General features: G+C 62.2%; 2 protein-coding genes across 2 annotated transcripts in view; one reads left to right on the top strand and one right to left on the bottom strand.

Annotated features, from left to right (window-relative positions):
- Positions 1–27: 27 nt before the first annotated feature.
- On the bottom strand, positions 28–21,896 carry NKAIN4 (sodium/potassium transporting ATPase interacting 4). Its single transcript, XM_050746486.1, has 7 exons — positions 21,750–21,896; positions 10,651–10,788; positions 7,710–7,790; positions 6,540–6,737; positions 3,193–3,253; positions 1,810–1,894; positions 28–803 (listed from the first exon to the last, which is right to left on the bottom strand). Exons 1-7 carry the CDS (start codon positions 21,801–21,803, stop codon positions 794–796), a joined length of 627 nt encoding a protein of 208 aa, XP_050602443.1. The 5' UTR covers positions 21,804–21,896; the 3' UTR covers positions 28–793.
- The window catches only part of ARFGAP1 (ADP ribosylation factor GTPase activating protein 1), a 37,008-nt gene continuing 34,206 nt past the window's right edge, over positions 20,869–23,670 (top strand). The window contains exon 1 of the mRNA XM_050746474.1: positions 20,869–20,874. The gene's annotated coding sequence lies outside the window, so the exon portion shown is untranslated. The remainder of the gene's footprint in view (positions 20,875–23,670) is intronic.

The following is a 23,670-nucleotide window of genomic DNA, read 5'->3' as shown; positions in this document are numbered from 1 at the left end:
CCCAAACTCGGCATCTTCCGGAGGGTGGGCGAGGGCCATGTTCCTGTTTATTTACCAACTTGATGATACCTGGGGGAGCCTTTGGGACTGTTTGCCCAAGACCCCTCTTTACAAGGGTACCGCCCCCTTGTCACCACCACGTGCCCTTGTCACCACCACGTGCCCTGCGGTATGCCTTGGGGCCTGGCTCTGCCGTTCTTGGTCAAGCCCAGCCCACACCCCAGGACTCCATCAGCCTCAGCTCCTGGCGGCTCTGGGGGTTCTTCTGGCACAAGTTTGGGGCTGGGCACCCTCCATGCTCAACTGGGGCCCTTGCCGCTTGCCGGGTCTCGGGGCTTACATTCTTGGGGCTCACATTGACTTCCTGGGGGGCTGTGCCGTTCCCGCCTCGCTGCGCCCCAGCAGCGGTGCTTGCAGCCCGAGGGTCCAGCGGCCCCAGCTGGGCACCTGAGAGAGGGGCTCCTCGAGGACACGACGGCCTGGGGGCAGAGCTGTGTCTCCCACGTTGCCGGAGGAGGTGGGCATGTGGGGCTCTGCCTTTTCTTCTGTATGCTTGCTTGTTTTCTTTTTTTTTTTTTTTAAGAGAAAGGAAATTACAAACTCTCTTGAAGTTGTAGCCGGCTGTGGCTGCCGCCCTGGCTGATGTCCAGCACTTAGAACCCAGGGCAGGTGCTGCCGGCCACCTGGAGGGTGCTGGGTGGGGGTGCGTCCCAAGGCCTGGGGGCTCCTGTCATTGTCGCTGGTTGGTTGCTGAGGCTGGAGGCCGCAGGAGCAGGATCAGCTGTTTCCTCACTTACGCAGGCCTGTGGGGACAAGGTCAGAGAGCACCTGGGGGAGCAGGGCTGGGGCGGCCACTGGGGGCTGCCACCTCCTCCCCTTAGAGAACCTGAAATGGAACAAAGTCCAAGCAGTGATGGCTTCAGGCCTTTGGCAGAAAGGAGGTAGGTGGGGCTGAGGCTCTGGAAAACCACCACTGCCTCTCCCTGTGCCGGGCAGGTCAGCGTCTTGTGCTTGTTTGCTGACATCTCAGTGGGGTCTGGGCTGTGGGGCTGGGAGTGGAGTGGGGGCTCGCCCAGGGGTGTACCTGGGTCCCTGGCTCAGGGCCTGCGTGTGACCCCACCCCTGCCCGGGTCTTTATTCCCCCGTTCTGTGACATGGGAGCTGGGCTCCTGCTACCTCGGACAGCCCCTGCCATGACAGCCCTCATTTTTAGGAGAGAAGGGCCAGGGGCTACCCAGGGGCGTGCCATCAGGTGTCTCTGGGGGCCTGGGCAGCCCAGGGGCAGTGCAGCCACCTATCCTGAGCCCCAAACTAGGATTGTGTACAGGGCAAGCTGTGTGGCAAAAGCTATTTCAGAGGAGGACAGCTGGGAGCCCCGGCACCCCACCCCAGGGTCTGGGGTTTGCAGAACTGTGGACACTGCCTTTCAAGAAACAAGTCTGGTTCTGCCAGACAGGAAACCAGGGCCCCAGCTGCCTGCCACGGAGAGACCCCTACGGCAGCCCCATGCCGCCCGCTGGGAAGTGGCTCTTCAGGACACCCTTGCGGCCCCTGACTCAGAGCCGACTCCTGGACCCAACCCCCTCCCACAGGCGCAGTCTCTGCTGGGCTCTGAGCTTCTGGGCTGGGAGTGGGTCCTAGGTCTCTGCAGCCCCAGTACCACCCCAGAGCCTGGCATGAAGCAGATGTTAGAAAAGTGAGGGTGGATGGATGGATGGACGGACAGGCAGGCCAAGGAAGGCAGCCTCTTGCTGTGAGCGCTAGATTGGCCAGGCTGGCTGCAGAGCAGGTTCTGCCGGCCATACTTACAAGTACGCCTGCTTGGACAAGAGGCTGGATGGCTTTTCATTGACATGGTAGAGAGGAAATGGATCAAATCCACCAATGAAATCAACTGAAAGAAATCAAGACCCAAATAAAACCCACACAATGGAAAAGATGGCAGAGCGGAAAACAGGCCCAATCACAGAATGAAGCCCAAGGGGTCCCTGGGCCACAGACACGCCCCAAGTCCTGACACGACAGCAGAGGGGACACAGCCGGGGGACGGGGGGCATAGGACAGCCCGGGTCCTCCGGCCTGTGCGGGGACAGCCTGGGGGGACAGCAGAGGTAGGACAGCCTGGGTCCTCCAGCCTGTGCGGGGGCTGCACTGTGTTCTGCCCTCTCCCACCACCCTCTGTCATGTTCAGTCACGGTGGCTCCCTTGACACTGTCTGCATAGCCAGCAGGCAACAGGGGCTTGCTGGACAAAGTCGATGCATTCTGAACTCCAGGTTCAAATGGGGTTCCCATCTTAAAATGTTTGAATGGAACCAGAGAGCGGAAGCTGTTTACCTCCTCCCAGGAAGCTGGCTGAGCCCTGAGTGATGGTTTAGGATCAGCGGCACAGTGGCTGAGGGATGCTGGATGCTGGGGACGGAGGCTCTGAGGGCGTCCCCTGCCTCTGGAATCAGTCCTGGTCTGAGGGCAGGGTGCCCTTTGACATGTGGACTGCTGACCCCATGGCCCCTGGGGTCCTGGAGACAGATGGCTTTGAACTGGATTCTGACCCCAGGGATAGTTCTGTCCATAGGAACCGTGGGCCCCCCAGGCACACCCAGACTCTGCTTGGCATCTGCCCTTCCCCACCCGGCTCTATCCTTCTCCACAGGGTCTTCCTGTGAGGCCACATCAGGATGAGGGGCCCAGCGAGGGCACCTGAGTGTGGACCACTCGTGTTGCAAATCACAGGAAAGCTGATGGGGGCTGGCGAGCAGAGGGAAAATGAAAACCCTGCCTAGATGGGTCCAGGCTGCCACCGAGGGCCAGATGTGAGCGTCCCGGCCAGCGGGGCCTGGTTCTGAGCTGCCTGGAGGCTGCAGCGGCCCAGGACTTGGCAGGTCTGAGCTCAGACCTTCTACCTGTGGCCACTGCGGGGATCATGAGGACAGGCCTAGCCTGAAGCACAGGAGCCCTTGGACCTGGGGGACAGCTGAACCCTGGGGCCCCCAGGCCAGGACCTCTGCTCGTCTCTTCCCTGTGTGTAGTGAGTCCTCTTCTGCTCAGGCCTATAGTCGTGAGCAAGGCCCTGCTGGGCGTGGGGTCCCTCCCAAGAGGGGAGGTCTCTCTCCTTGCCCAGACAGGACAGACTAAGAGTTGCCACCTCTGTAGCAGTCTCCCACCCCGCTGCCTGCAGAGGCCCCGTACTCACAGCTGTCCTCTTCCTCCGTAAACACGCTGACCACGTAGCAGCCACAGACAAAACCCAGAAGCTGAAAGACACCACAGGCGGAGGGTGAGTGTGGCCAGGGGAGCCCGCGGGGTGTCACCGTGGCGATACAGGCAGAGGCACCCGAGCACCCCTGACCACCAAGGCCCTGCCTCTCCTAGACCTCAGGTTCCTCCTCTGTGACATGAGTGGGAGAGCTGACCCGTGGGCATCCTCAGCTCTCAAGTTCCAGCCGCACCCCTGCCTTCCGCTCCACCCCACTCAACCGGGTGGGGGGCAGGTGGGTGAGGATAATGGATATTGGGTGGGGAAGATGACCAGGTCAGCCTGAGGGGCTACAGGGAGTGGGGTGAGGCTGCAGAAGCCCAGGCTGGATGAACCCCAGGCCAGCCCAGTCCCAGCCCAGAGTCCCCTCGGGCCCCTCGCCTTTGGCCCCAGCCCACCCCAGCCAACAGCCACCAGGAGTTCCTCCCCCTCTGTGGAGCGAGCCGTCTGGGATTCTGGTTTTGAGCTCGGCAAAGTGCAGGAGAGACAGGCTGAGGCCTCGGGGTCCAGCAGGCAACTCCAGGCAGAGCTGGGGGCTGGCTGCTGCCTGTGGGGCAGGGGTCAAGCAGCGAGAGGAGAGGGACTGGGAGTCCAGGGCAGAGGACAGGCCACTGCAAAGCCCCACACACCTCGCAGACACCTGCATCCAGGGCCACTGAGGGAAAAAAGGCTCTGGCAAAGGGGGGCAGCGTTGCCACAGCCAGAAACACCAACGGCATGAGCGAGAGGGCCCGGCCAGGGTCACTCCAGGCCACAGACACCAAGGGAGGGGTTGGGGGCAGCCGGCCACAGTGGGTTTGTGACTGGAGGTGCCCCGGAACGAAGCAGGACACCTTCCTGGCTGCACCTCAGGCCGACCGCTGAGCAGCCGCGTGACCTCGAAAATTCACTTCACCTTCTGGTCTTGGTTTCTTCCTCCATAGACCTGGCCCAACAGCCCTCCGCGAAGGCCCCGGTCCCAGGGGAGGAGACAGGACATGCAGGTCAGGCCCCAGGGCTGGACATGCTTGGGTTCCGTCCCCCCGACCCCCACCCCATCTGGTACAGGCGAGCTGGTAGCTGCTTTCCTGGAAATCCAGCTCCTTTCTAGGGGTCAGTCAGGAGCCAGGAGACCTCTCTTACCACGAGGCAGGCAGACCTGTCTCCTTGATATTGAGACAAACTCAAGAAGCTGTCCCAAATGGCCATTTCTGGTTCCATGCCATGGCCAGGGTGGGAGCAGGGGTGAGGGTGGGCAACCTCCATGGCTCTTCCCCCCCTACTCCAAAGGAGCCCAAGACGCCCCCACCACGGAGCTGGCCGTGGTGCTGAACAGGCAGCCGAGCTTGGGGAGCCATTGGAAGACGCCCCTTCCAGCCAGTGTCCCCCTCCCGGGGACCTGTAGGCCGCCTCTATCCCACACCCCCGTGCTCCCCGCCCTTCACACCACCGCCTCCTGCCCATCCTCCTGGCTCCAGCCCCAGGTCCACCCCAAAGCTCTCCACTCTCCCTGCTGCATGGAGGCCTGGGATCTGCAGACCCTGCCCTGCGCCTCACCCCCAGAGCCTGGCCTTGTCGGACGACTCTCTATTGCTACCATCAGCACAGCTGGGCAGGGGTCAGCCAAGCCACCAGCCTCTCCCAGACCCTCCAAAGCAAAGAGCAGGGGGGCTGTGCTCCTAGTGAGGACTAGCTGGCTGGAATTTAGATCCACATCCTATTAAAGAAATTCCCATCCCTGGGAGTCAGGATAAAAGCCAACAGCAGGCCCCATCTCCCCAGCCACGTGTAGCGCCCACTCCTCCAGCCTCGGCTCCCATAGCCACCCCGTCCGAGAGAATCTTCATTTGTTCCCCTCTAGCTTCCTTTTGTTGCCTTCTCACAAAGCCTAATCTCAGGAGCTTTGATGTGCACACTTGGGACATTGGCTCTTTCTCCTCCAGTCGCATGCACCTGGGTTCCACACATTTTGGGGGCAACTGGGGCCCCCCTGTGCCTCGCTGAGTGGCTGTGGTGGCAGAAACAGGCCCTGACTAGCACTGGCAGGGTGTGTCTGTAGCCCCTTGCTACGGGGCAGCACCTCCCTGGCCTGAATTCCTGCAGGACCAGAGCAGAGCCCAGGAAGGAGCCCAGGGAGCTCACGAGGCCACCCATACTGTCACGTGTTCTCAGGCCATGGGCCCCTTCGATTTGGAATTCAGCTTCCACCGCCAGCTGCTGGCCACAGATCCTCGCTCCTAGAGGCCCCATGTCCACCTGGTGTGCTGCATTGACGCCAGCGTGTGCACCAGGGAAAGTCAGGGAGCCTTGAGATCAGTCACAAGTTCCTCCGGCGATGGCACCAATCGTGCTGCAGTCACATCGGCCCTGCCCCAGGAGCTCCTGAGGTGAAACGCTGACCAAGCATCCTCCACACGCCCGTCTCAGCTTTTGCCTCCTTCTTCTGAGCACTTCGAGGAAGGCACTGGCACCATCTGCGTTTTATAGAAGTGGGAGCTGAGGCACAGGGAGGTTGCTAGGCTCACGGAGGTGGTACAGTGGGGAGGGGGCCTCGTGGCCAGACCAGGAGCAGCACTGTAGCCCCTGTTCTCCACCAAACCGAGCAGGGCCGGAGAGGACAGCAGAGTCCCGTTCCCACACAAGCAACAGCTGCTCCTCAGCCCCTCCCGGGGCACAGAATCCCTGTCCAGGCTGCAGAATCTGTGTCCGGGGCCGTGGGATCCCTGTCCAGGCGGCGGGATCCCTGTCCGGGCCGCAGAGTCCCTGTCCAGGCCGCGGGATCCCTGTCCGGTCAGACCTGGGTCACGTGGCGCCAGCTTTGCCAAGTGCATACTCCAGTTCCAGACAAGGCTGAGGGGCTTCTTGCCGGCCCAGCCTCAGGCTCTGTCCACTTCCCATGACTGGCATGGGCTTGGGGCAGCCGAGGGAACAGGCTGGACACGCATGGATGGGTTTGTCAGGAAGATGCTTGCCGCTCCTCCTTGGGGCCGTGAAAGCCAGAGGCGGGGTGTCTCGGCCTGATCCGAGTCCTTCCCACTCCCCACAGCAAACACCACGCTCAACTTGAGAAAGGGCCTGGGTCGGCCCCACCTGGGGGAGGTGGTTTGCAGAGGAGGCAGAGGTGCCAGCCACATGGGAGCCCACCCGTGATACCTTAACCTCTCCAGCAAGGGTGGGGATGAGGAAGGCAGAGACAGGCCTGAGGCCTGGTCAGCTGGCCCCGCCCCAGGGAGATGAGCCCCCAGCTCCGTGTCTCCTCCCTCATCAACCCATCCCCACCCCAGGCCCCCTTACCCCATGCTCACCGCAATCAGGATCTGCAGGCCGCTGTGTAGGGCCTCCACAGAGCTGGGCTCCAGGGCACAGATGGCACCTGACACCAGGGCCTGGCCATGGGGGGCCCCGAGGCCAGCTGCCGGCACCTCCTCGTGCAGACAGCCCGGCCAGTGCTCATGCCACCAGGAGCGATGCTGGGAGAGGCTGAAAGTCAGTAGCTCGCTGTCCTGGGGGTGAGGAGCAGGAGCAGGGCTGGTTAGCGCCAGGAGGTGGCTGGCCTCACCCACTGCAGCCTGCGGGCATGCCACCACTGAGAGGCAAGGGGAGGTCCTCTCCTCCCGCCTCCCCTGTCCTCCCACTGCACCCTGTCCCCAGGGCTCCAGCAGTGGTGGGGAAAGGAATACCAAGGCCCTCCCAGCTGCTCCTATGCCTGCCCTCGACCCACACACCTTCTCCTCCAGGAAGGCCTCCCTGCCCAGACCCCAGAACTCGCTCTCAGGGGCACTGGGTCCCTTCCTTGTGTCTCTGGCCAAAGCTGCCATGTGACGTGTGTCTGCCTCAGGACAGTCTCCCCGGCTGCAGCCCCAGGTGTGGCTCCGGGAAGCGGGGGCCCATCTGCCTGGCTGGGCACCTGCCTTAGTGCCCACCTGTGCCACACCGGCCAAAGCAGAGAGCCCCCGGGGGAGACAAAACTCCATCCCACCCTGGCTTTAGAACTAACCTCTGAACTGCAGGCAAAGTGCCTGAAACAGCCTCAGTCAGGGTCGGCTCAGCAATGACCCTCCACCTCGTTTCCCCTGGTTCCCTGCATTGCAGGAGGCACGAGGCTTTACCAGCCTGGAGGGTTGGTCGGGCTGGGACAAAGGACCCCACGTGGCCCCAGGAGGGTGGTGTCCATTCACCTGCACATCTCTGCCAGGATTTGCCCTGCTCTGAGGCTCCTCTTCTCCAGCCGGAGCCCTCTCACTTGCCAACACCCACAGACGCCTTTCATTCCCCAATCAAATCACTGGTCTCCCCCCAAACCTTTACTGAGTCACCAACTACAGACCAGGGCTGTTCCGGGTGCTGGGGACAGAGCCATGCACAGACAGCCCCTGCCTCAGACGATGGATGAAGAGAAAACAGAGGGGGTATTACACGGGGCCCGGCCAGGACCCCGGGGAAGGACCTCGCACTGCCTTCTGGTCTGTACTCACCTGTGAGAGGCCCCCAACTTCCAGGTAGAAGCAGATGATGAAGATGTTCCAGGTGACCCAGATGGCTGTCCACACCGTGTACTAGGGAGAGGGGAGGACAGGGCGGCAGCTGAACGCAGCTCCCGGGCACACCTGCTCGCACCTAGCCCCCGGGGGAAGGTCCATGATCGCACAGGAGGGGCGGCCTCTGCTCCCGAGTCTGGTGGTCCCTGGATGCACAGCGTGGAGAAAGGGGTCCCCCGTGCCCACCCTGCGACAGGTCTCAGAGCTTTCCCACGTGGGCGCTCCAGGAATGAGGCGGTGGGACAGTCAGCTCGAGGGAGCCCCGGCGCAGGTCGGCGTACGGACAGAGCATCTCCAGCTGAGCTGCCACGGCCTGTCCTCACCTCGCCGGGCAGACGTTGCACACGGACAGCACAGGCCTCCCCTGCAGAGCACCCCGAAAGCCACCCCCAAGAGAGTGCCCCAAGGAGCTGCCAGCTGCCTTTGTAAATAAAGCTGTGTGGACACAGCCACACTCATTTGTGCACACACAGCCCAGCTGCTTTTGTAAATAAAGTTGTGTGGACACAGCCACGCTCATTTGTGCACACACAGCCCAGCTGCTTTTGTAAATAAAGTTGTGTGGACACAGCCACGCCCATTTGTGCACACACAGCCCAGCTGCTTTGTAAATAAAGTTGTGTGGACACAGCCACGCTCATTTGTGCACACACAGCCCAGCTGATTTTGTAAATAAAGCTGTGTGGACACAGCCACACTCATTTGTGCACACACAGCCCAGTTGCTTTTGTAAATAAAGCTGTGTGGACACAGCCACACCCATTTGTGCACACACAGCCCAGCTGCTTTGTAAATAAAGTTGTGTGGACACAGCCACGCCCATTTGTGCACACACAGCCCAGCTGCTTTGTAAATAAAGTTGTGTGGACACAGCCACGCTCATTTGTGCACACACAGCCCAGCTGATTTTGTAAATAAAGCTGTGTGGACACAGCCACGCTCATTTGTGCACACACAGCCCAGCTGCTTTTGTAAATAAAGTTGTGTAGACACAGCCACGCTCATTTGTGCACACACAGCCCAGCTGATTTTGTAAATAAAGCTGTGTGGACACAGCCACACACATTTGTGCACACACAGCCCAGCTGCTTTTGTAAATAAAGTTGTGTGGACACAGCCACGCCCATTTGTGCACACACAGCCCAGCTGCTTTGTAAATAAAGTTGTGTGGACACAGCCACACCCATTTGTGCACACACAGCCCAGCTGCTTTGTAAATAAAGTTGTGTGGACACAGCCACGCTCATTTGTGCACACACAGCCCAGCTGCTTTGTAAATAAAGTTGTGTGGACACAGCCACGCCCGTTTGTGCACACACAGCCCAGCTGCTTTTGTAAATAAAGTTGTGTGGACACAGCCACGCCCGTTTGTGCACACACAGCCCAGCTGCTTTTGTAAATAAAGTTGTGTGGACACAGCCACGCCCGTTTGTGCACACACAGCCCAGCTGCTTTGTAAATAAAGTTGTGTGGACACAGCCACGCTCATTTGTGCACACACAGCCCAGCTGATTTTGTAAATAAAGTTGTGTGGACACAGCCACGCCCATTTGTGCACACACAGCCCAGCTGCTTTGTAAATAAAGTTGTGTGGACACAGCCACGCCCATTTGTGCACACACAGCCCAGCTGCTTTTGTAAATAAAGTTGTGTGGACACAGCCACGCCCACGCCCATTGTGCACACACAGCCCAGCTGCTTTTGTAAATAAAGTTGTGTGGACACACACAGCCACGCCCGTTTGTGCACACACAGCCCAGCTGCTTTTGTAAATAAAGTTGTGTGGACACAGCCACGCCCATTTGTGCACACACAGCCCAGCTGCTTTGTAAATAAAGTTGTGTGGACACAGCCACGCTCATTTGTGCACACACAGCCCAGCTGATTTTGTAAATAAAGTTGTGTGGACACAGCCACGCCCATTTGTGCACACACAGCCCAGCTGCTTTGTAAATAAAGTTGTGTGGACACAGCCACGCTCATTTGTGCACACACAGCCCAGCTGATTTTGTAAATAAAGCTGTGTGGACACAGCCACGCTCATTTGTGCACACACAGCCCAGCTGCTTTTGTAAATAAAGTTGTGTGGACACAGCCACGCTCATTTGTGCACACACAGCCCAGCTGATTTTGTAAATAAAGCTGTGTGGACACAGCCACACACATTTGTGCACACACAGCCCAGCTGCTTTTGTAAATAAAGTTGTGTGGACACAGCCACGCCCATTTGTGCACACACAGCCCAGCTGCTTTGTAAATAAAGTTGTGTGGACATAGCCACGCCCGTTTGTGCACACACAGCCCAGCTGCTTTTGCGCTGGAACTGCACGGGCCACAGCGCCTGAGGTATTTACCATCTGCCCTCTACAGGAAAAGTCACCGCAAACCACTGGTCTGGACCGATTACTTGGTTCTGCACTGAATGAAAACGCTGACTGAGCAGGGACATTTTTCTGAACATTCTTCCAGCTTCTCCAGAGGATGCAGCAAGGACAGTATGGCCAGGGGTCTGCTGGGGTCCACGTCCCACCCTGGGCTTGAGGCAGTGATTTTGTTCCTGTTTTCCTATCTGTAAAGCAGGGATCACGGCAGCACCCATATCCCTGGCTACTGAGGGGATGAGTTTGTGAAGGCCTTCAGTGCCTGGGGCTCCCCAGTACGTGCAGCTGCTCCTACAAGCAGCGCCGGAAAAGCCCCTCCGTCCGAACCAGAATTCTAGATGTACAGCAGCAAAGAGGTCTGAACCCAGGGGTCTGGGTTGGCGTTTGTGGGGTGTTCAATGGTGTCCAGGAAAATAGGGCAGGATGGTGCCACGGGAGCCGCCATCCTGGTCACCCCAACCCACCTGCCCATAAAGGGGTCCGGGCCCAAGACTCACCACCACCACATAGCGCGGCCGGTACTGGATGGTGCCAAAGAGTCCCAGGATGATGACGACGATGTGGGCGAAGTTGGCCAGGATGGGCACCCACTGGTAGCCCAGGAAGTCAAACACCTGCCTCTCCAGGGCGGTGACCTAGGGGCAGGGCGGTCGCTGTGAAGGGTGGACCTGAGGGAGGCCCCAGGCCCGCCAACCAGTGCCCGGGCCAAGGTGACGGGCACTCAGCCAGGACTTCCTCCCCAGACCCGCCCACCACACCTTTGTTTGACGAGGGACACCGGGGCCCTAACTCCTGCTCCATGACCTGTCCAGAGCAGGCACTGGGCATCTACTGTGTGCTTGGCTCTTCCAAGAAAAATCCCCAAATCAGCCTGACAGGCCCCTGTGTGTCCCCACCCGTCCCCATGCGTCCCCACATGTCCCCGCTTGTCCCCGCCCCCATGTGTCCCCGCCCGCCCCTGTGTCCCAGCCCGTCCCATGTGTCCCCGCGCGTCCCCGTGTGTCCCCCCCCGCCCCCGTGTGTCCCCGCACATCCCCGCCCATCCCCACGCATCCCTGGGCAAGCGTTCCTCCCTTGAGTAGGCCCCATCCCCTCCGTCCCCGGTTTCCTCATCTGGAGAACGGGAACACCGGGGGCTGTTCTAAATCACGAATCGTAGGGCCAGGTGACAGACACACAGACGGCCCAGAAAACACCACTCGTGGGGGTCAGATGGCCGGGAGGGACTGACGCGGATCCATAGGGGTACCGGACGCCGAGGCCCCAGCCTGCCACCTGCATCTCGGCCTTGGGGACAGCGCTGGCGAGGCCGCTCTCTGGCAGGCAGGCGGTCTCCCCTCCACTTCAGGACATTACAGGACTCTGTGGAACTGGCCCTCCCCACAGGGCCGAGAGGGAACCAACGACGGGGGAGGGAAAAGCGCCTGAGGAATATAAAGTGGGTATTTTATATTTAGGAAACCAAGAAAACCTGAGCAAAGCCATGACCAGGGCGCTAACTGCAGGGAATGGCGCACTCGGCCCCACCCGTCACCAGCTCCTTCCCACGTGCTGGTGAAGCACACGCCAGAGAACAGAAGATGCTGCAGAACTCACCCCACCCCCACCCCAGCCGCCCCATCCCCACCCCATCCCCCATCCCAGTCATCCCATCCCCCACCCCATCCCCATCCCAGTCATCCCACCCCACCCCACCCCCCCCCCCCAGCCCCAGCCGCCCCATCCCCACCCCACCCACCCCCACCCCCCACCCCATCCCCCATCCCAGTCATCCCACCCACCACCCCACCCCCCCCCCACCCCAGCCGCCCCATCCCCACCCCATCCCCCATCCCAGTCATCCCATCCCCCACCCCATCCCCATCCCAGTCATCCCACCCCACCCCCATCCCCCATCCCAGTCATCCCACCCACCACCCCACCCCCACCCCAGCCGCCCCCCATCCCCACCCCATCCCCCATCCCAGTCATCCCATCCCCCACCCCATCCCCATCCCAGTCATCCCACCCCACCCCCACCCCATCCCCCATCCCAGTCATCCCACCCACCACCCCACCCCCACCCCCAGCCCAGCCCCCCCATCCCCACCCCATCCCCCATCCCAGTCACCCCATCCGCCACCCCACCCCCACCCAGCCGCCCCCTCCCCACCCCATCCCCCATCCCAGTCATCCCACCCCCCCCCCCCCCCCCCACCCCACCCCCCATCCCCACCCCACCCACCCCAGTCACCCCACCCCCCCACCCCACCCACCCCACCCCATCCCCCACCCCAGTCACCCCATCCCCCACCCCACCCCATCCCCCATCCCAGTCATCCCACCCCCCACCCCACCGCCACCCCAGCCTCCCTATCCCTCACCCCAGCCTCCCTATCCCTCACCCCATTCCCATCCCAGTCACCCATCCCCACCCCAGCCTCCCATCCCAGCCACCCAGGGGCCAGAGCTGCACCATGCTCAGGACAGCCACGGTGCATCCAGGGAGGACCGGAAGGGACTGGCGTGTGCTGGAAAGGCAGTGACAAGCGACAGCAGCGCGGCTGGGGTGAGTGCCATGGCTGCACTCTGTGGATTTCACCGCAGGCACTGGAGGGGCTGAGATGCCATGAGTGGCCTCCGGGCCTCTGGCCTGGGGGGTGGGATGGGAAGGGCACCCAGAGAGGTTGAGCCCTGAGGCAGGGGAGAGTTCTAGAGGGCCTGGGCACCTCCTCACGGTGGGGGAAGTGGAGGCTGGATGGGCTGAACCAAGAACAGGGCCAAGCCGGGAGGGCACCGGGGATGCCGGGTGGTGGGCGGCCCAGGCTCTAGGGGCAGCCTCCATCCCTGCCTGGTACAGCTCCTCAAACCGTGCCTGGGGCACAGCGGGCAGGGTGGGCCGTTGTGGATCTGCCCCATGGTCATGCCGCAGGGAAAAGGAGGCCTAGCCTGACTCCATTTCGTCCCAACCCCTGACCCACAGTGGTGTCCTTCAGGTTATCTGCTTTTGCCATTTCTGCACGTAGGCCAAGCTCACGACGGGAGGAATTCAGCTTGGTTTACCTTTCAAGCAAGGACGACCAGAGCCCCTTCCCGAAACCACCCTGGAGAACAGGACCTGGGCAGGGTGTGCACACAGGCAGCAAGGCTGTGGATCTGGGCCCCGTGACCTGGCCCAGGATGTGGGGGCTACAAGACTGCACCCACCCACTGGTCCTGCCTCACAGTGAGTCCAATTCTGCCCACGGCAGCTTTCACCCGGCCCTGGCCCTCCAGCTGTAGTGTGGCTCCAGTGAGAAAGCTGGGCAGGTACGGAGCCCAGCACAGAGCAGGTGCTCAATAAACGCCAGGAGCGGGGTACTGTGAGGACACCAACTGGTCCATGGGTTGCAGGGAGCAAGATCTGGCAAGTGATGGTCTGGGGAGCCAGGTGGGAGGCTCGGGGGTTGGGGAGCCAGGCAGGAGACTGGGGAGCGGGGCGGGAGGTTGACCACTGGCAAGGAGCCTGGGAGCCTCCCTCAGGCAGCAGAGGCTAGTGGCCTTGGAGGGAGGAGGTGGGAGTATGGCCCCCAGGACACTGAGGCAAGAGAGAGGGTCCAGCTAGCCTGGCCTCCCTGTGGAGCCGCCTCATTCTTCAGCAAATCATCTCCAGCGAGAGTGGAGGCCGCAGAGGTCTGTCATGGCAGGTGGTTCCTTGGAAAACCCTTTTCCAACACAAATTGCTCAAAGCCACACCCTCATCTGTGGGGTGGCCGCTGGTGAGAAGCCACACAGGGAAGCTGAGCTCACTCAGGGGCCAGGGGACTCCACTCTCCTAACCTTGACCCCCAGTTCCTGCCCTCCCAGCAGCCACCTCTTTGGGACCCCTTGGGCCACGGGAGCCAGTGCACCCCACAGATACCCACAGGGACCACGTCTCCCCCACAGCTGTGGCCTGGTCCCCCACCAGGCTTGGAGCTCAGGACAGTGAGGCCCCGGGGCTTAGAGACCCACACTTCGCCCCCTCCCTCTCTCGTGTCATGGATGCCAGATGTGAAGCCTGAAGACCAACAGCCCCCTGAAACGACAGGATGGCAAGAGCCAGCCCCCCGAAACCACAGGAAGGCAGTGGCCAGCCCCCTAAAACTATAGGAACTATAGGAAGCCCCCCATGACAGGAAGGCAAGGCCTGGCCCCCCAAAATCACTGGAAGGGAGGGGCCAGTCCCCCCAAATTATAAGAAGGCAGGGGCCACCCCAAATGACAGGAAGGCAGAAGCTGGCTCCCCAAAACCACAGGAAGGCAGGGGCCAGCCCCGAAGCCGCCTTCCACCCAGCCACGGAGAAAGGGTGAGAAGGCGCGGGAGCTTGGGTCAGCAGGCTTCAGGCAGGTCCCGACGGGCCTACCGGGGTCCCAGGTACAAAGGACACAGAGGCTCACGGACAGGGAGAGGACAGGCCCTGGACAGCAAGGCGGCTCCCAGAAGGTGTCAGAGCAGGGGGCGTGCACGCCGCACTGGGGCCGCTCACCCAAGGCCGGCACCTGCCCAACGCCCCGCGTGGGGTGGTGCTGGCCACAGCGGAGGCCACTTTGCAGGGCCTTCACCACATCACTCAGCAGGACGGGCGGCCACGGAGGCTTTGGCAGAGAACGGCGGGATCTGAGCTACGTTTTAGAGACGGTCCCAGGCCCGTTCTGTTCTCCCCCAACAGCCCAGACCAGACCCCCATTCCAGCTCACAGGCTCCCCACAGACAGCAGCGCACAGCAAACCTGTCCCTGCCTGTCCCGGCGGGACAAGCAGACGCTTTTAGGACCTCCTTGGCTCTAGCGCCCCCTGCTGATAAGATTCGGAATCTTCCTGATTTCACAGCAGCAAACAAGGCCCCACATCCCCAGCGACAAGCCAAGGCCCCCAGCCGACCAGGGTCTCCGGGCTGCCCCAGGCTGCCCCTTCCCGAACCAGGCGGAAACCACCCTCCCGAGCTGCCATGGCTCTCTGCGCCCTGGGAAGCTAGCTCGGGCCATCCGTCCAGTAACCCACCAGCCCCTGGAGAGGCTGGGCCGTGGCCTGGACAGGGGCGGAGCCCTCCCATCACCCTGAGGATCTGTACCTGCCTCCCCAGGCGACCGCTGATCCCCAAAAAGGGGTGTTCGCTGTCAGGACTGGTCAGGGACTCCCTGGGGCCAACGACCTGACACAGGCCAGCTGGGGGTCCTTCCCTGACCCCACTCTTCCACTACCAGATGTCAGCCAGGAGGCAGGGTGCAGGGGACTTGTCTGTCCTCCCCGTCCATCCCACTGAGCTCCTCCCAGGCAGGGACCAAGCTCCATTGTGCTCAGTGGGAACAGTCAGAGACGGAATCACTGACTCAGGCTTCGGGGGACGGGAGGGGCCGCAGACGAAGGCAGAGCAGGCCCCAAGGCAGGACACAGGTTGTCCAGGAGGCAGCCCGAGGCAGCTTCAGGTGCCCGGAACCCACGAGTGCTGGGCTTCACTCACTCCGCACCTCGGGCTACTCGTCTGTGAAACGCTGGTGCCTCCATAGCTGGATGTAGGTCCAGCCTCATAACCGTGCCCGGCAGAATGAAGTGCCAGCTGCTGCCGGCTGCTGTGGCTGTAGCAGCTCACGTGTGCAGAGTCCCTGTGTGCAGCCTCAGAGCTGGTCTCACCCACACCCACGTGACCCTCCGAGGAGGCCCCAGTGCCCGTCCACAGGCCCTCCACGCACTCCGAGTCCTGGGAATCTGCCCCTGTGTCCTCCACAGGAAGGGGATGCTGTCCACAGATGCGCCCACGGCGGCGTGGTCTGCCAGGGGGCGGGGAAGACTGGAAATGTCCAATTTTGACAAGCCAGGTGCTGTCACGTGAGGACAGTGACTCCAGGCAGCCAGAGGGCCTGCCTGGGACGCAGACGGGTCAGACGACATGTGGTGGGGACAGGCAGAGCGGGGACAGAAAGGCAGAGGCCACGTCTGCACAGATGGCCTCAGAGCTTCCCTGCCGGCCCCTCCCAGTCCTGCAGTCCGCAGATGCCTCGCAGCCCTCGAAGGGAAGTTGTTCTTTCTGTGATCTCCGGACTTCCCCACAACCAGAGCCCCCTCAAGCTAGGACCCCTGCCTGGGTCAGCTCTGGGCCTGGAACGCAGGGTCACTGAACCCTGGAGTTTGATGGGGGGCGCTCAGTGGTGCCGGGACTGCTGGCCTCACAGCCTGAGGGGACAGACTGAGCAAGCTGCTGCCCAAACTCACCAGCCGGGCAGATCCAGCTCCCTGCGTCGTCCTCCTGCCACACCAGGAGGATGGGGTGTGAGGCATCACCCTGAGACCCCAGGCTGGCCCCTCCTGAAAGCAGCCCAGGTCCCACTCCCATGGAGCTTCCAGACCGGCTTCTTGGTTGCGGGGGTTCTCCAGGGTCAAGGCTTGGCACCCGGACAAAGCCCCTGGCCTCCCAGGTGTGGCCTCTTCCCCACCCTGCCTCCATCCTCCGTCCTCCGTCCACGGACATCGAGCTCTTCAGGCTGTGCTGGTCGAAGGTGGGGCCCAGGGCCTCCCTGCTCACCCATGTCCTCCTGTCTGTCCTGGGCCATCTTAGGCACGGCCAACCTCACCCAGCTCCATCCCCCAGCCCTTGCTGCCAGCAAAGGCTCCTGATGAAGAGGACGGGCAGGCACAGCGCATGGAGGCTATAACGGACTCGCAGAATCACTGAAACCCACAAGACAGCCTCCTCCAATGAGACCCCACCCCGCCCTGCTGCCCAGCACTCCCACAGTGCCTTGTCTCCTGAGGGAGACCACCACACCTGCTGCGACCCCGGGGAGGGGCAGCCCCTTGGGAAATGACAGCTCCAACAGCCCTGCTTGGGGGTGGACCCAACACTAGGCCTCACATGGCCTCAGATGGCCTGACCACCGCCACCTTGGAGAGGCCTTCTCCTCAGCCCTGTTCTCCTGTCCGGGAACCCGGGGTGCTGGGGGCGCCTGGGTCAGAACCAGACCCACAACTCTCCTCCCTGAGCTTCCGTGCAAGGCGGGTCAAGAAGGACAGAGAAGTTGCCCAGGGCACCCATGGGGGTGGGGGGCCCAGGGTCCTTCCCCTGCGTGGCGTCCCCAGGGCTCTGTGAAGGGGGCGTCACAGACAGTTTCACACTGGAGTCACAGCTGAGACACCAACAGGTCTTAACAGTCACCTATCAACGAAGACAGTAAACAGAGCGCGTCAGGCAAACCGAGCAGGCCTGAAACGGCACGGAAAACACCACTGGCCACGAAGGGCCTCAAGACTCACCTCCACCTCCTGGGAATAAAAGGCCCAGCAAGTGCCCGCTGCACCCGATACCTTCTGCAGGAGAACCCACCCGACAAAGACCTGGGGCAGGGCTCGTGTCTCGAGGCCTCGCTAAGCGCGTGAATTGCCAAAGGCACCCCAGCCACCTGGCCGCCCCCCAGCAGAGGACAGAGACAGCAGCAGAGGCCTAGGGGGCTGTAAGCTGCCTCCATCCAGCCGACTCTCCACTGCGGATGCCTGTTCCCCCGCAGGATGGGGCGCCCACAGCCCCGTCACCCATCTCTCCCCACATCCCCTTGAGATACAGCCGGAGCCCTTCACTCAGGTCATGCGGCCCCGTCCTTCTGACCTCTCACTTCTACCCCTGCTGCCCTTGCGCCACCCACATCACAGGCGGCATCTTCTCAACTCCTGGGACAGCCAAGCTCCCACCTCACTCAGGACTCAGGGTCTGTGCCCGTGCCATGCCCACCCACCACCAGCACCTCAACCCCATCCCACTCCCCACAGCACCGCAGCCTCTGTCCACGCCTGCCCACGTCTGCCCGGCGCAATCACGCGATGACCTATGTGCTGCTTTGCTCACGTCAATCATCGGTGGGGGCTCATGGAGGGCAGGGTCTGCCTGTCTCTGCAGATGCCGCCAGCCTGGGCACTGCCTGGCATGGAGGGCATGCTTTCCCTAAGGGCAGGGCCCAGCTGTCTGTGTTGTGGTAGGGCCCCAGAGCCCGGGGAGGCCGGCTCATAGGAGATTCTCAATTGCGTACATATTGGGAAAAGATCCTGGTACTGGAGGGCAGAGGCCACAGAGAGCCCCAACCCTGGGCAGTGTCCTGGGCTTGGGGGCTCAGCCTGAGTTCTCAGTGGCCCCCATGGACAGTCTCTACGGAGAGGCCGTGTGTGAAGCCTTGGCCACGGAGGGCTCAGAGACTGGATGGTCCCACACTCATGGGCAGAGGAGGCTCTGGCCAGGTCCAGGTGGGTGCAATTTCACCAGGCTCCAGTGACTTGGGTGTTGCCATGGGGAGGGGCACCAGGTGGAGGGACAGGCTCCAGCAAAGATCTGGAGGCAGGTGGTGGGGGGCGGAGGAAGAGAGGGGGGGCGTGAAGGGCCTGCACTGTAACGGGTGCCACCTGGGACAGGACACATGTGCACGCTCACACGCCTTGCAGGCAGAGCTGGCTGACAGTATCTACTCTAGACACAGAGTTAAGATTAAACTCTTGGCCGGGCGCGGTGGCTCACGCCTGTAATCCCAGCACTTTGGGAGGCCAAGGCGGGTGGATCACGAGGTCAGGAGATCGAGACCATCCTGGCTAACACGGTGAAACCCCGTCTCTACCGAAAATACAAAAAATTAGCCAGGTGTGGTGGTGGGCGCCTGTAGTCCCAGCTACTCGGGAGGCTGAGGCAGGAGAATGGCATGAACCCAGGAGGCGGAGCTTGCAGTGAGCCAAGATCTCGCCACTGCACTCCAGCCTGGGCAACAGAGAGAGACTCCGTCTCAAAAAAAAAAAAGGGCCGGGCGCGGTGGCTCACGCCTGTAATCCCAGCACTTTGGGAGGCCGAGGCGGGCGGATCACAAGGTCAGGAGATCGAGACCACGGTGAAACCCCGTCTCTACTAAAAATACAAAAAATTAGCCGGGCGCGGTTGTGGGCGCCTGTAGTCCCAGCTACTCGGGAGGCTGAGGCAGGAGAATGGCGTGAACCCGGGAGGCGGAGCTTGCAGTGAGCCGAGATCGCGCCACTGCACTCCAGCCTGGGCGACAGAGCGAGACTCCGTCTCAAAAAAAAAAAAAAAAAAAAATTAAACTCTTAGTCCCAGGCCTCCCCATCCTGCCCAGAGGACGCTAACCTATGAGGAGGGATGTCTGCCCTACCGGAGCCCCGGGGGGAAGGCATGTGAACCCCCCAAGGGGGGCAGTTCTTGCCCTGGCCCACTTCGCCTACACAGGGCACAGTCCTGTGAGGTCTGGGCTGGCAGCTGGGATGAGCTGCACATATGGGCTAAGGGGTCTCAGCCTGAGGAGCAGCCTCAGGTCAGGCTCCGGAATGGAGACCCTGTAGCACAGAGCGGCAGGGAGCGTCGTCTTCATCTCGAAGCCAAGGTTCCCAGAGGCTCAGGGCTCCGTGACATGTGGCCACATGCGTGAGCAGTGAGTCTCATGCCACCATGGAAGTGGGTGACCCTGGTGGCCCTGCCAGTACCCAGCCCCAAACCCCTTCCTGAGCCTTTGGCTCCTGGGGTCTCCTCAATGCAGCAGGGCAGAGCCTGGGAATCGGACGCGGCACAGCCCTGCTCAGAGCTGGCAAAGTTCACACTGATCTTTGGGGAGAAAGGCTCCCAGAAGATACCTGGGCCCTTTGACCTGAAGCTTGGTAACACAAAATTCTCAAACTTGTCAAAAAAAAAAAGAGGGGGGCTACCCAACCCACCCCCATCCTCCCAGGTCCCCCACCCGCATGCAGTGACTAGAGCTGTGGTCAAGGACTCTTCTTGCCCAAGGCAGAGGAGGCACAGTGGGCTGCCAGATTGCCAACCTGGCCAGGACAAAAGGCCTTTGACAGCTCCCTGCTGCGATTCAGCAGTGACCCTAGAGGCTGGCCTGAGGGGACACGACTCTGCCCAATCCCTGGAGAGTCCCCAAGTCTGCGGGGGAAGCCTGTGGCCCTCAAGCCAGGGTGACTCTTTCCCCCTTGGCTGCAACCAAATTTCCGAGGGCCTGCGTGTGCGCCCTGCATCTGTCTACCGTCCACCGCAGAGATGAAACAGGGACACAACTCCACCTGCCCCTCTGCGCCCCGAGGTCACATCCGACCAGCACAGTCGTGCCTCACTCTGCACCTGACACTGGAGCATCCATTTCTCCTGCCCAAACCCCAGCACCATCAACCCCAGCACATTCTCACACCACCTTCAACAGATGGAAACCAAGGTCACCAGTGTCCCCCAAAACAGCCTCGCTTTCTGACACCCAAACACCACCAGCTGCCACTGGCCAGGCTCCAAACTGGGGTACCAGCCAGGCTGGTGCCTGTCCTTCATGTGGTCAACCGACGGGCATTCGAGTCTTCGAGTGGACCACCCTTGCCCTCCCCATTCCCACTTCCAGCCCCTCCCCACCCAGTCTCCTAAGGGACTCCTGCCACTGAGGAGTCACTCACAGAAAGATACCAACTCTTTCAAGGCCTGAGATGGTCCTTGGGCCCCCAAGCCTGTTGCAGGGCCTCAGGTTATCTCCGCAGCCCTAGCGAGCCTCCCAGGAAAGCTCCGGAAGCTCCTTCCTTCCTGGAGGAAGGAGGAAGGACACGATGCCTCCTCGGCCGTCCCCAGGTCCGCCCGCAAGCCTGTGCCCCTAAGCCGAGGACGGGACACCCAAGCTGCACAGCCACGGACTCCGAGGGTTTTGCGGCTCAGAACTCTGAAACTGCCCCTTCTGGCCCTACTAACTCCAGGAGGAGGAGGGGGGCGCGCAGTCCAGCTGCGCTCCGCAGCCCACAAAGCATCGTTTCCTTTTTAAGACGCGAGACCCAGGGCCCATTAGCATCGAAGCAAAGCAGCCTCCCGAGCCCGGACTGCGAGGCCTTTGTTCAGCCCCCTCCCCCCTCCCCCGAGGACAGCGGGCTCCGGGAGAGAATTCGCCTCCCAGGCGTCCCAGGGAGCTTCGGACTCGGGGCAGAATGGAAACTTGGCCGAGGGAGCCCCGGCCAATCCCGACACAGAAGACGCCCGCGCTGCGCCCCGGGCACGGGCTCCAGCCCCTTCTCGCCCCCGCACCGCTCCACGCCGGGCGGAATGGGGGGCAGCGGGGGCGGGCAGGGTCGGCAGGCTCGCGGGTGGGCAGGACGCTCTCACCCCCCGCCCCCCACACTCGCAAACTCGCAGGCACAGCCTCCGTCATCGCCCCACCCGGCTCTCAGAATCCGAACTTGGCCGCTCACTCGGCGCCCGGGGCCGGCTGCGGGACACGCTCGTACAGATAGAGACACGCGCGCCCGGGGGCGCACACGCCTCTCCCGGCGATGGGGTCCAGGCGGCCCCGCCCGAAGGCTTCCGTCCCGCCCGCCCAGCCACCCGCTCCCCGGCACCTGTCCCCGTCGCTCCGGACTCGCGGCCGCCCCCCGCGCGCGCCCACCGGGGACGGGACCGGGCGCCGCGGTTCCCCACGCCGCGCAGGCGACACCACCTTCGGCCGCAGCAGCCTGGGGTCCGAGGCGTCCGCGTCGGAGCTGTCGCGGGACCCAGCGAATGGGCCCAGGAGCGGAGGGACTCGCCGGGACCCCGCAGCCGCCGTGGGTCGGGCACCCGGAGCTCCAGGAGGCCCGCAGAGGGGTCGCCACTCACCAGCTGAAAAGTGCAGAGGACGATGAGCGCGCAGCGGCCGGAGCAGGAGCCCATGGTGCCCGCCTATACAGGAGGCCTCCGGGTGCCCCGCGCTCGGCCCCCGCCGCCGCCCCGCCTGCTCCCCGCGCGCTGCAGCCTCGGCCCCGCCCCCTCCGCGTCCCGGCCCCCGGCCCCCCCGCCCCTCAGCCCCCGGCCCAGCCCACCCCCGGATAACAGCTGCGCAGCCTCTCCCCGCAACCCCCGCCTGCGGCCCCTGGGGGCTCCGCGCCGGCCGGAGAAGGGGACCCTTCTTAAAGGGGCGATGGCGCGGCTTCTCGGGTAGCGAGGGGCGGCGCCGAGGCCCCAGAACAGACCCGCAGCTGAGGGGAGCCCGCCCCGGACGCGGCAGGGATGACCGGCCTCCGCCTCCTCCTCCAGGATGACCTTCCCGGCACCTGCTCCCGCCCTGTGCCCGGCGTGAGATCCCCGTCAACCTTCCCCGTGGGGGGTCCGAGCGACCCCCCTCCCCGAGGCGTTTTCTCTGAAAGTCTCAGAGATTCTTTGACTTGCAGAAGTCCTGGGCCCGGGTCCAGAGCTCAGAGGTCCCCTCTACGGGCAGGCGGGCCGAGGACTCAGGAGGAGGGAGTGAGCCGGGCTCGCCCGCTGCCCATAGGGATCTCCTCTGCTGGAAGGCTGAGATCTGAAGGCCAGGTCTGCTCTAACTGCTGGACCGGCCGGCTGCCTGCGCGGGAGGGGCTTGGGGAGCCGCGGGTTGGAACAGCCTGAGGCCCTGTGCATGGTGGAGGCAGGTCCCAGCTGTCCAGGGCAGGTCCTGGGGTCTGGATGGGGCTGAGCCTGGTCAAGCCTGTGCTTCCGGAAGAAGCTTGTGCTGGAGGCAGGGGATGGTCCCAGCTAGGCCAGAGAGGAGCAGGAACTGGACACAGTGAGCTGGAGCCTGTGGGGGCAGAACAGCAGGAGATCACCGTAGGCGCCGGGCCAGGGCTGCCACTTGGTCTTTACTCAGTGGCAGGGCAAGGCTCCCTGACTGCACCCACCGTCTGAGGAGCCTGAGATGGGTTTCCCATGGCAACCTGAATTCCTGCCCCGCTGGCAATTTTACGAATCACTGAGGATTCTTGCCTTCCTAGTTTTGGATGTATGTCCGGCCGTCCCAGAGATCAGGACGGTCAACAGAAGACCAAGGGTCAGGTTTTCTGCACTGGGGGAGCCCCCGCACATCTGTAATCCAGGTTCATGGGGGGTGGGTAGCTTCCAAGCCCCAAAGGTCAGAGAGCAAAGGTGTGGCCGGCTGTGGGGGGGGCAAAGGTCAGAGAGCAAAGGTGTGGCCGGCTGTGGAGGGTGGGGGGAGCCAAAGGTCAGAGAGCAAAGGTGTGGCCGGCTGTGGGGGGGCAAAGGTCAGAGAGCAAAGGTGTGGCCGGCTGTCGGGGGGCAAAGGTCAGAGAGCAAATGTGTGGCCGGCTGTGGAGGGTGGGGGGAGCCAAAGGTCAGAGAGCAAAGGTGTGACCGGCTGTGGGGGGGGCAAAGGTCAGAGAGCAAAGGTGTGGCCGGCTGTGGAGGTGGGGGGCAAAGGTCAGAGAGCAAAGGTGTGGCTGGCTGTGGAGGAGGGAGGGGAAGCCAAGGGTTGTTTGCAGTGTTGGCGACATAAGAATATTCAGGAATTAGATGGTGGTGATGGTTGCACAGCTGTGTGAATATACTGCAGACCACTGGGCACTACACTCTAAAGGGGTGAATATTATTGGTGTGGGGATTGTATCCCAATTTTTAAAAGATACGAAAAAATTAATGTTTATTTGTACAATATATAAGACATTGATTTTTAAATACAGTGGTACCATCCCCGGCCCCCATAACCCTGGTTCCTCCAGGCACTTGGAGCCATTGGTGGAAGGAAGCACGTGGACTCCCGGAAGATGATTTG

This window comes from Macaca thibetana, chromosome 10 (genome assembly GCF_024542745.1).
Source record: "Macaca thibetana thibetana isolate TM-01 chromosome 10, ASM2454274v1, whole genome shotgun sequence".
Classification (NCBI taxonomy): Eukaryota; Metazoa; Chordata; class Mammalia; order Primates; family Cercopithecidae; genus Macaca; species Macaca thibetana.
The sequence above is the reverse complement of the archived record's forward strand: the minus strand, read 5'-3'. Positions and strand labels throughout refer to the sequence as shown.

Bases quoted from the DNA above. Each gene is read 5' to 3' on its own strand.
- NKAIN4 (XM_050746486.1), bottom strand. From the start codon at position 21,803: ATGGGCTCCTGCTCCGGCCGCTGCGCGCTCATCGTCCTCTGCACTTTT. The intron at 10,789-21,749 runs GTGAGTGGCGAC...CCCTGCCCCTAG, and splicing joins TCCTCTGCACTTTTCAGCTG to GTCACCGCCCTGGAGAGGCA. The intron at 3,254-6,539 runs GTGAGCATGGGG...GGTGTCTTTCAG, and splicing joins GCCTGCAGATCCTGATTGCG to CTTCTGGGTTTTGTCTGTGG.